This window comes from Chaetomium strumarium, assembly GCF_033439665.1.
Source record: "Chaetomium strumarium strain CBS 333.67 chromosome Unknown B0T15scaffold_6, whole genome shotgun sequence".
Classification (NCBI taxonomy): Eukaryota; Fungi; Ascomycota; class Sordariomycetes; order Sordariales; family Chaetomiaceae; genus Chaetomium; species Chaetomium strumarium.
This window is the reverse complement of record NW_026944434.1, coordinates 2,837,704-2,848,998: the sequence shown is the minus strand read 5'-3', so window position 1 is coordinate 2,848,998 and position 11,295 is coordinate 2,837,704. Positions and strand designations below refer to the sequence as shown.

Below are 11,295 nucleotides of genomic sequence, written 5' to 3'. Positions count from 1 at the left end.
CAAGAACCTACCTCTGGTTGTCGAAGGCCACGATCCGGTTTCGACTGCCCCGGGGCGCCCTCCCCTTGCGCTTCCCACCGACGTCTCTTCATTTGTGCAGCGCTCATATTGCAACATGGCGGCTGCACACCCTGAAGTCTACGACCTCCTCGTCGTCACCGACGCAACCCATTCCATGAAATACTTCCTGCAGGCACTGAACAGCTCGCTGAAAGACGTCATTCGCATTTCAGCTGCCACAGGATGTTTCTCTCGCATTGGCGTCCTCGCTTACCGAGACTACGACAAAAGAAACGCCCACGTTACCGAGTGGTCGGGCTGGTACAGCCGCGAAGGCAATACGGAGGCGGGGATCTCCCGCGAGACATTGCTCTCCTTCGTCAACAATCTCAGCTCTGGCTCCGGGTATGACTTCCCAGAGGCGGCAAAGTCCGGCCTTGCGCACGCGTATCAGGTCATGCGCCGGGACGCGAAGACAATCATCCTCCTGTTCGCCGACGCGCCCCCACACACGGAGCCGTTGGCCGGGCTATGGGCAACGGAGCAGAGGGAGCTCCTCAGGAACGCCAGTTTTGGGGAGACCGGCAAGCGGTTTGCCGACTGGACTTCTGCCGCCAGCACGCTGAGCCGAGGTGACAAGCGGGCCCAGGTGTTCAGCATCATCGCACTTCCCCATCGTTTGGGGCCGCAGACAAGCTCGATGTTCACGTACCTTTCGGCGCGTACCGGGGGAGCGTGCATAGCCTTCAGGGGACGCACGCCGACATCCGATGTCATCTCCGAAGTGACGGTCTGCCTTCTTCTCGCGTGGATGGGCGCCGGCAAAGAAGGTGCTACGCTGAAGACTGAGAAAATCGTTGATCTAGTACGCTTTGTCGATGTCAGTGGCATCGAGCAGATACGATCGGAAAGGGACCCGCACGGCGCCCAGTACCTGTTGGTTTCTGACGAGCATCACGACAGAAAGGCTCTGGAGATTGTGGAGAGGAACATGGAGTACTCCCCTCTCTCCCTTGAGACGATGGCCCAGATCATCCCACGCCGTGAACACCCGGTCATGGGCTTCGCCATGCGATACAAGGCTGACCCCGAGTACCAAGCGGTTGTGATTGAACAGCTGTCCGAGATCATCGAGTCGGATGTATCTGCCCTCGCTCTCAATCCCGTCTTCGGTTCACTTTGGCGCACCGTCTGCAACGACCGGCGAAACCCTGCCCGCGACAAGCTCCTCGCTCGGTTCGGTTTCCAAGTGGAAAGAATTGGGGACGAAGCGAAGAAGTCGCGCATGAAAGCATGGCTGGAAGAATCATACGACTATGTGGGCGAGATTCTGGAAACCATCAAGTCGGTTCCGGAAGGGGCGCGGTATCCTTGCGTGTTTCTCGACCCCACCGTCCGCTTCATGCCGGCAGCAGGAGATGGTGTTGGTGACACCGATGAGTCCATGGAATTCACCCGCGACGAGCTCCTGGAGATCGGACGGTCGTGCGATCCCCGAATCCTCCGTCGCCTCGGCCGCATCCTCACCCGCCTGACTTACGTGACTTCGCAGGACCAGCTTCCTGCCCATGTCAGGGATGTCCCAGAGGAGGAAGTCCCCAGAATTCCCATGGCGCTGGCGCAACCCGAACACAAGCGCAAATTTTGGCAGGTCCTCCTGCATGTCGTGGTGCCGGGCACGATGGTGACTGCGCGGCCCGCGGCCTTGTTAGCGGCTCTCAGCCTTCGGATGGGGATCAAACCCCTCGAGGAGGTCGCACACAGCGAGCTAATGGCCTTTCGTGACAAGTGGAACACGCTAGAGATTCCGGAAACATGGAACACTGCCTGCCTCACTCTCCTCCTTGAGGCCGACAAAAACCACACGCAGCTGAAGACCGATGTGCACGCTGACGGAACCACCACCGTCCTGAAGGCCGAAGACCGCAGACTGTTCGAGGCCCTTGTCAATTACAAACTGCTGGACATGAACATGGACACCACGCTCACAGCCAAGGTTGGGTGGACCCCTGACAAGAGCAAGATGCCCCTGGGCCCCGTGGTGATGTGCAGCAGCTGCGAATTTCCTCGATCGGTGACCATCATGGCCGAGGACGGGGTGTGTGGACTGTGCGCGGTGCAGTACGAGAGCAAGGACGCCCGCGCTGAATGCACCACGGCTAATGTATCCAAAGCCGACAACAGCAGCACTCTTGCGACCTGGACCGAGTGCTCCATGGCGGACTGCCGGGCGCAGTACGTGCTCTACAACCCGGGCCAGCTGAACGTGCGTCCGAAGTGCCACTACTGCCGGCAGGCGAGCGTTGTCTCTACGCAGGACCCCAGCTCCAGCCGCCTGCCCAAATCTCCCTGCGTCACATGCACACGCTGTGCCAACCGCATCATCTGGCCCGAAGCATACCGTCCAGGGTCATGGAACCCAGCAGACTTCAAGTGCCCCGGCTGCGAAACCAACCCAGACAGCACCATTGCCACCGAAGAAGTCACGCCTCTCACCGTGGCCCGCTCCAACGGCACCGCCTGGCTGCTCCGCAACGACGACAACGCCATCCCGGCGCCCCTCACCAAGCGCTCCGTCTTCCACACCGTCTCGACTCTCACTATCGACCGCTCCCTCTTCGCCGACAAAGTCGAGGTCCTCCCAAAACTACAAGTAGTACCTCTAGCACAACAACCCGCCGCCGCCGACGACGATGATGATGACGATGATGATGATCTGACTACTAGTACCCCCCTCCTCACCATCCGCGGCAAACCCCTGCACAACACGCCCGCCCTCCTCGCCGAGCTGCGCAGCTGGGTGTCCGCCCGGCGCGTGCAGGCGGGCACCTGCTCGCTCTGCTTCCGCGACCGCGCCAAGCGCGACCTGCGCCTCGCGTGTGGCGGCCGCAGGGGGTGCCGGCAGATGGTCTGCGCCGAGTGCGTGCAGGGCTGGTACGGGATGAACAGGATCGGGCGCATCATCAACCTCGCGGCGCTGTCGTGTCCGTTCTGCAGGAGACAGCCGACGTCGTCGTCGAAGGTCTCTTCGCTTCCCGGCGGGTTGAGGTTCCTTGGTGGGCTCCGGGACGCGGTTGCCGAGCGTGGGGAGTGGGTGTATGCTTGGTGCGGCGGGTGTGGTATGGCGAAGAGGTTTGCGGAGAGGGTATGTGCGCGGGGCGCGCCCGAGGAGGTGGAGGAGTGGCGGTGCGAGGAGTGCGTGCTGGCTGCGGAGCAGACCGCCGGTGGTGGTGGTGGTGGACAGGGGGGGATGGTGATTAAGGAGTGTCCCTCCTGTGGTGTGGCTACCCAGAAGATGGTCGGTTGTGACCATATCAGCTGTCCCTGCGGCGCCCATTGGTGCTTCAACTGTGGCGTGCAGACAGAGGAGGGCGAGATATATGGGCACATGTCGACGGAGCACCGCACGTGGTATGTTGACGGGAATGGTGAGGACTTCGTCGACTACTACGACGACGAGGCGTACGAGTCGGATTGAGAGGAGTCTAGGCCAAAGAGAGAGTGAGGTATTGGGGTTCAGGGGAGAGGGTTGAGTCTACATATCATTGGTAACCCAGTCAAGTTTGCGAGGCCATTGCCTCTCTCCTATCATGTTACCCCCGGAATCTTCATAACTTTGAATTCTTCAACAGCGAGAGTGCACGTTTGGATGGGAACAGGAGTACGAGATGGGGGAGGAAACGGTGACTGGCGTGTCCGGAGTGATACGACGGGCAGCCAGCCCAAAGTCCGTCTCCGACGCAGGTCCCGGAGTTAGTAGTAAGAGTGTCGCTGCAACAGGGGCGCAATATACCCGGTCAGCTGGAAATAGATAGATAGGTACTGTACATGTACATTTGCTGCCAGACAGTACGAACCCCTGATGTGTGTTGGAAGGGCTGCCATCGCCCACCATCATTCCTCAATCACGACGACCTGGAACCTTCAAGTTCCCAAGCAGCTTAGATCCAGTCACCCTGATTAAGCAGCTACCTCAGTATCTTGCAACCCACGGGGCCTCAAAAACCAAGATCTGCGCCCCAACGTGGCCCATTGGCTGGTCCCAGGTTCAATACCCTATATCTTCCGGTGTAGAAATACGGCTCTGTGGCCCTAGTGGTGCTGCCCGGTCCCCAACCTCGATGAGAGGCATAGATTACGGCAGAATGTGGAAGGACCCACAAGATCGGCGTGGTCACAGTGCAGTGGTGAGATGTCGGTGACTGCAAGTTCACCATTCAAGTTCAGTTATTATTACGACTGTCCCTTCCCATAGGTATGGACAGTCTGTTCCTACTAGTACCTTACTATCCAACTCGACACTACTATTGGGATCGGGGGTTCAATGTTGACATTGTCGGCTATAAACTATAGTCACGCCTAGGGAGGTCGGAAGCGGTTGACTGAAGTTGTCTACTACTATCACTAGTCAGTAATGGAGTAGTGTAGCACTAGTATGTGATCTGTTCCTACCTATTGTTCACCGCTTTGACAGTTTGATGACGTTCACTGCGGTCATTCTCCCGGTTCGTGTGCAGTACTGGACGTACAACGTACAATACAATACCAACTCGAGCGAATGAACTTCAGAATTGGTGCCACCCAACGGAACTGACACATCAGTGACCTCTCTTTAGATTTTGAGTCGTAGACTGCCATAACTTATAAGTAGAGGGCTATTGTATACAGCTTGAGGCGCTCAAGGAACGGGAACTTGCAGTCCTCATGCTCCTAGATTGCCAAGCCAAATGCACGCTCAAAGACAAGAATGGTTTACATAGGACGCAAGACGGATGGCAAAGTCTACAGACTACGAGCGATCTGTGCAAGCACTGAGGTACGGTTGTATGTTCTATGAAGACTGCGAGTTACCAGTACTTCTGACACTGACAGGCATATTAGTACAGAGGTACCTAATTACACCGTGCTCTACCCAGGCTCATTAATGATACGTTGCGGAACACGCATGGACAGTACGGAATCTAATTCCCAGATTTACCGTACGCTTTGGTCAGCGGCTGGTATATACGTGTTACTACGTAACAAAGAGCGCGCGGCTCCTCGAATTCATGAGACACGTAATGTACTGTACAGTATATGTATTAATACTGACAGGACACGGTACCTTACACAGCATATCTTTTCCTACACGGTCATGATTAACTAGTAACTAACGGTATCCTTCCAGAAGCAGGTCGGGACTCCTGGAGATTCGGAGAAGTAGAACAGCTGGCCCGTGCGTTATGACACCCCGGCCTAGCCGACTCCACCTCACCCCGTTCCTTGCATCTATTTGGACCCCAGCCGCAATGCGCAATCAATTGACGATAGGCAATCTGGAGGAGATGCCACCTGATGAGCCAAAAAGTCTTCAACATCCAACGCCAACCCCGACAGCGCAGGTCAGACAATGCGACGACCGCGACTTGAGCAGCTCGAAACTTCAATATCTTGATCGTTCTAATCTGCACTCTTTATTTTCCGGGTAATCCTTCCTTATGAGCCGACCCCGCTAGCTTCCCTCACGAGGGAACCGCCGTACGATATATCAGTTCTCGTTTCCGATTTGCTTTGATCTGGCCGTCTTTCGCCTTCACATTCTTTTGCTTTAGCGGGACGCTGCCGTCCTTGCCAGACCGACGTCATGGGGAACTGCTCTTCATGTCTCGGCAGCCGCCGCCACGACGACTACGAGGAGGTGCGTCTCCATTCCCAGTCACATCCCCTATCCTGCCTCAGTCGGTCCCACCACTGACATCTTCACCTCATTACAGGACGATGAAGCCCAGCGACTATTCGAGGATTCCAGCAATATACACTATGGAAGCTTCGACCAACAGCATATGATGGGCCAGGAAGACCCCCAAGAGGCCCAACGAGAGATTGAGGCTCTGCAACGGGTGGTGGCACGCACCTCGAAGTACGCATACCGCTCTCGCCCCCTCCTTCCCCCCCCAACAACACCCAGACACCCGTCGCACCTCCGTTTCCCCCTTTAGCTCGAATCCCCTTTACCGCGAGAGCATAATGCATAGTAGCTGACCTACATGCGCAGCAACATGGTTGACATCTACGAAATCGTTCCGCAAGACAAGGCCGCCCAGCCGGTTTCCGTTCCGTACGTGTATGCCGGTCATGACGCGAACACGGTTCAATACCAAACCCTCCTCTCCAAGCTGGCCTCACAAGATGATCTTGCTGCTGTGGCACGAGTTGATTGGGGCACTCCGGACGACGACACCATCGAAATGCAGCAGGGCGTCATACCCATTAAGGTCGACGGCGGCGAGGCTCTCGTCGGGAACTTTGCCGATGCTGCAGCCGCCATGCGCTGAGCTCATATCTAACGACAATACACATGGTCACGCCTCAACCAGCGTCATCCGACAGCCCGATAAACTTTAGTCCTGCGGCGCCAAAAGGAGGAGAGTTTGGCGATCCAAACCAGCTGACGCCCGTTCGGGTCGATCGGTAAATTTGACTCCGTCCCACCACACCTCCGGCCGTTCGGGACGTTTGGTGTTACTGCCCTTTCGATGACTGCGGCGAAGGCGCGGGGTGGCATTGTGGGACACGCCATGTCATGTTATACCCGGGAAAGCGTACGCCGCTCTCTTCATGTCCCAAACTCAACTGCATGGTAAGGCCATGATCGCATCCTGATGTCCTCTTGGTGTGGAGCTGAGGGGGCATAGGAGAGTCGCGCTGTGGGGCCTCTGTACCAGCCTTACTCCTCAAATCGATGAAGGAACCTCCTTTTGTTTGTGACTGGCTCTTATTTTATCTTTAACTAGCCAAGCAACCTTGTTCTGCTATTTCCTTCATGGTGATCACCGTGCTGAGCCAGGCATGTTCCAAGTCACACGCCATCTAGGAGCAGCCACGTGCACGAGAGTTCCCAGAGGTCCACCACAGGTGGGACTCAGTATAAACAGAGCCTCTATCCTTCTTCCACAGGCCCCCCCATGAGCGTCATTATTGCTCCTTCCGCCCTTACGACAACTTGGCAGCCCTTATAGCGCTGTCTTTGGCTGACCTCTTTGGTCCGTCACTGCATGTTCACGCAACTTTGCAAACCACTACGCTATCTGGCTTCAACGAGACTGGCTGGAATGATAAGGACCCAAAGCGAGCTGTCTGTGCGTGGCTTACATTCATGCCGGCCGGCCCATTAAGCGGCCTGCAGCTCGCAGATGGCTATTTGAGAAGGAAGCTGGTGCCACAAATCACAAGAGAGGGCGAGGGGCAATTCCCGAGGCGTGACAAGCCGGCATGCCTGCTGGAACCAGCAGGATGTGCAGCAAGGAAAGACAAGTACAAACACCATGGTGAGGGCGGTCTTCACTCGGCTCCGCGTCCAGCAGCTGCCCGATTCAGTTGAGCACCAGAGGCACTATGCCCAGAACCGGCGGGACTGTTACCTACTACATCCCAGGGCCTTTGCCACGCTGTGGCTCCCCAGCGCGCTCCCTCAGCCTTCTCGTCCGCGGTGCCACGTCTTGTGTAACACGCCTCGGACGCCCAGAGGACCGTCGGGCGCTTTCCCACCACAAGCAGATTGCGGAACCACTCAGCGATCCCTTCCTCAGGACAGCGGTCAGCTCAGCACTCGGCGCTGTGGCACTGTATTTCCCCAGCTTTCTCTGACATGGCCCTGGGAAACAGCCAACAGGAGCTGGGCAGAACTTTCTGGATAGCTTTTCCCTCTCTGGGGAGCGAACGATTCCACCGCTCTTTCGCATCATCCACTCTTAAGCCAAGGATCCCACATGAGACACTATGCCGCCCACACTGCCACGTTCGCCCCAGCCATCTCTTTGCTCCTTGCTATTCGTCCAGACGGGCCGTCCGTCCTGTTCCCCTCATCGGCTACAGATTCTTCGGCTACAGGTGCTACGGTGACCCGCCCGATAAGCAAAAGCCAGCAGCTCCCCCGCTGGTTCGTCCGGAGGCGTCCAAGGGGGCGACCTGCGGAAGATGTCTGTTGTGGTATCTCTATGCCCCGTCCATCTTGGCCCATGTATGCCCCCCGCGTCATTTTCCTGCCGATGGACCCGATGTATTTGGACGGACACCAGTGGGATCCATTCCCGGCGCTACAGTTTGGTATTCACTTCCTGCGCAATGGACAGGCAATCCGGCCAACCCGCACCCTTCCTTATGCAGATCCCCCCCCCCCCCCCCCCCCCCCCCCGGGGGGCGGCTTGAAACGGGGGCTATTTGGACGGCGGGCGTTGAGCATGAACCGGGAGAATGCGGGAGAAGAAGGGAAAGCACCCCAGATGAGGCCACCCACGGTCCCATGTCTGTCTCTCTGTCCGTTCTCGACTCTGGATTCTGGGCATCAGTCTGAGACTCCCTCGCAAAGCTGAACAGAAGAAGGTGGCGGGGGTTTGGCAGCTGAAAAAGAATCTCTGTATTTTCGTCATGCCAGGAACAATTGATTTTCTTCTGCCTGTTTCCGATCAAAGAAAGCTCCATTGCTGGAGGAAAAGTCCTGTGTCCCTTTTTGGCCTCTTGCACCGATTCCCCGACCATAATTAGTACCTAGGTAAGGTACCTTAGCTAAACGTGAAACTCCTGCTCATAGCAAACATCGAAACGCTCACTCGGGGCCGTCAAGCTAATGGGGAAAACAAAGAAGAGGTCTGTCATCAGTCCCTTCCCAACCCCTAACATCGTCGTCGCCCCAGCTGGCATTGCAGCAGCCTCTCTGACTAATCCCACATCGCTCTCCCTTCCCTTTAAAGTGATCCGGTTTGTGGTTCCGCCTTCTCGAACCATGAGGTAGGATAGACCAAAGAAGGTGGTGGGAAAGAGAGAGGGGAATGAACCATTGGCTTCTGCCCAAGCCTCCGTCGTCTCGATCAGCCCCCCGGACCAGTCATCTTGACCCTGTGTCACATTGCCTCCTCGCGGAAGCAGCTGGATCTCCCCCGTGGGAAAGAGGGATGACACACCACATCAAGCGGCAGTCACCCCTCGTGTCAGCTGGGGGGTTCGTGCTCCCCTCCGTTCTTATCCGAGGGCCCGCACCGTTTCGGTACTCGCACCTCGTTCACACCCTTCCTCCCCACGCCCTCTTCTTCCGTCCTCCCTCTCCTTTTGCCCCCTTGGCGCATACCCCTGCTTTGACCAGACAAGCCAATCGCAAAAAAAAAAAAAAAAAAAAAGGGGGAAAGTGTAAGATTCAAGCGAGGGAATAGGAGAATGAATGAACTGAAAGGGGGAATCAAGAGGAAAGAAAAAAGTAAGAAAACAGAAAAGGGGGACCACGAAAGCACACTGCATCCAATCCAAAACTCAAAAAAGCCTGAAAACACAACTTTTTCCAAGCGACAAGGCCTTCTCTTGTAGTACTAGTAGTTGACAGAATTGCGCCGGATCTCGTGCTGGCGCCAGAGCTCGTCGATCTGCATGTTGAGCTCGGCAATGTCCTGCAGCGTCTTCTCGATGGTGGCGCGGCGATTGCCCTCGCGCGTCCAGCGGTCCACGTCCTCGTTCATCTTGTTGATGCGCCGCTGCTTCTTGCCGATCTGGTCGCACGTCTTGCACACCTCGGGCGACTGGTACGTGTGGTAGACCAGCTTGAGCCCGCACGTCTCGCCCGTGCGGTACTCCTTGTTGCACTGCTCGCGGAAGTTGCCCCAGCGCCAGTAGCCACAGCGCCAGAGGGTGTGGTCGAAGTAACACATTTTTCCTTTTTTATTTCTTGTTTTCTTTTTTTTTGTTCTTTTTTGTTTTTGGTTTTGGTCTGCTGATTTTGTCGTGTTGGTGTCTTGCTAGCCTTGTCCCCTGCTGTCTTTGGCCCAAAACTCCTCGCTTGGATTTCTGCTGCTACCGTTGTTGATAGTTGTTGTTGTTGCTGTTGTTGTTCTCTTCAAGGATCGGTGTTTGTCTTGTGCCAATTATCGGGGTCTTGCCCAGGGTGGTTGGCGCTGAGTATGGGATTATAGAATGGTTTGTTGTTTCGGGGCTGAGATACAGTGACGTAGAAGAGAGGCAGAAGTCAGACTCTTCGGTTGAAGTCCGTGTATAACCGACGTCTGTTGAGAGAGTAATTGAGGTCAGCGGTCAGTCCAGTGTCCTAACCCTCCCCCTTCCCCCCCTTATTTGGGACTGTTGCCGTCAAAGTGGTGACATGTAATCAAGCAACTTTGGGGTACCACAGCAGGAAGGTTGCGTGGCCTGAAACCAAACGTTTTGGCACACCTTAGAGAAACGGGGAGTTGACAGTACCCGACAGATGGTGAAGGTACTGACACTCCACAGAGCGGGTCGGAATCAGGGGTAACGGTTGTGGGTGTCAGGAAAGGTATGGATGTTGGAGGTGTGGTAGAGGTCTTTCGAATATGACACCGAGGACGAAGAGGGTTCTTATACTCGGCGTGCGGTGTTTCCCCTCCACTTCAAGGAGGTCACTGAGCTGTCAGGCTGTGATGACAGTCTCTTCACCAAGCGGTGCTAGGTACAGTGGAAAGAAGTACGGTGAGGTGAAGAGAGCCTCCTCACCCGTCCCAGGCCGGTACCTTCTCCTACGCCCGCTTTGTCTCTGAGCAGAGGGAGCCAGGTAAGTATCTGTTTGCCCAGTACGTCCATCGTCAATCACGTTCGTGATCACACGTTGAAAAGATGGCGCGCCTGCCCGGCCCAGGTAACATGCACGATGCCACCCTCGCCGGCAAATAACCAGCAAGTTCCCTGACCCGCTCTCAGGTGTCCGTGGATGGATGGCCGTCATAGGAGCCACGTTGTTCAGGGCTTCATTAACCAGGGGTCGAAGCGCAGACACACACAAACACACACACACACACACACACACACACACATACACACAGAGAGAGACACACCTACAACGGTCCCCACCGCGAAGTGAACCCGCACACGCCCTACACACATGCCGGGCTTAGACGGAACGGGTCTAGGTGGGATAGCCGAGTCAGGAACCTGCCGGCCAGTGGGATCTAAGGGGCCGAACGGGTTCCTGGTGCGCTTGTCCCAATCCGAGTCGTGTGTGACTGTGCCATTGGGCCGAAGCGTGAGCTAGCCGTGTCGGGAGACTGCCCGCCTTGCTCTGTCTGCTCGACCATCCCTCTTCCTTTGTTGAGCGGCACTTTCTCTGCGGATACGCGTAGGCGCGTCTCCCCCCCGGTCACTGGTCCGCGTCGCAACGACCTGTTCGCTGTAAGGTGAATCAGAGCCCAATGCATACCGGGGTGCCTGTAGCGTGTCCTGTACCTTTGGTATGTTCCTGTGCCATTGTCACCCCATCGTCTAAGAGCATACCCCTTGGGCTTGGGTGGGTGATCAGGGAGT

General features: G+C 56.3%; 3 protein-coding genes across 3 annotated transcripts; 2 read left to right on the top strand and 1 right to left on the bottom strand.

The window, feature by feature from the left end:
- Positions 1-10: 10 nt before the first annotated feature.
- On the top strand, positions 11-3,844 carry B0T15DRAFT_540967 (uncharacterized protein). The gene has a single exon (XM_062869820.1). The coding sequence runs from the start codon at positions 116-118 to the stop codon at positions 3,476-3,478; it is 3,363 nt and encodes a 1,120-aa protein (XP_062719462.1). The 5' UTR covers positions 11-115; the 3' UTR covers positions 3,479-3,844.
- Positions 3,845-5,490: 1,646 nt separating this feature from the next.
- On the top strand, positions 5,491-6,336 carry B0T15DRAFT_282068 (late endosomal/lysosomal adaptor and MAPK and MTOR activator-domain-containing protein). The gene is made up of 3 exons (XM_062863594.1): positions 5,491-5,677; positions 5,754-5,899; positions 6,035-6,336. Exons 1-3 carry the CDS (start codon positions 5,624-5,626, stop codon positions 6,312-6,314), a joined length of 480 nt encoding a protein of 159 aa, XP_062719461.1. The 5' UTR covers positions 5,491-5,623; the 3' UTR covers positions 6,315-6,336.
- A 2,926-nt stretch (positions 6,337-9,262) lies between these two features.
- On the bottom strand, positions 9,263-10,078 carry B0T15DRAFT_282064 (uncharacterized protein). Its single transcript, XM_062863593.1, has one exon. It carries the CDS (start codon positions 9,672-9,674, stop codon positions 9,339-9,341), a length of 336 nt encoding a protein of 111 aa, XP_062719460.1. The 5' UTR covers positions 9,675-10,078; the 3' UTR covers positions 9,263-9,338.
- Between the last annotated feature and the right edge of the window lie 1,217 nt (positions 10,079-11,295).

Excerpts from the sequence above, each read along its gene's own strand:
- B0T15DRAFT_540967 (XM_062869820.1), top strand. The coding sequence starts at position 116 with ATGGCGGCTGCACACCCTGAAGTCTACGACCTCCTCGTCGTCACCGAC.
- B0T15DRAFT_282068 (XM_062863594.1), top strand. The coding sequence starts at position 5,624 with ATGGGGAACTGCTCTTCATGTCTCGGCAGCCGCCGCCACGACGACTAC. Across the intron at positions 5,678-5,753 it reads GCCACGACGACTACGAGGAG|GACGATGAAGCCCAGCGACT; the intron begins GTGCGTCTCCAT and ends ACCTCATTACAG. Across the intron at positions 5,900-6,034 it reads GTGGTGGCACGCACCTCGAA|CAACATGGTTGACATCTACG; the intron begins GTACGCATACCG and ends CTACATGCGCAG.
- B0T15DRAFT_282064 (XM_062863593.1), bottom strand. The coding sequence starts at position 9,674 with ATGTGTTACTTCGACCACACCCTCTGGCGCTGTGGCTACTGGCGCTGG.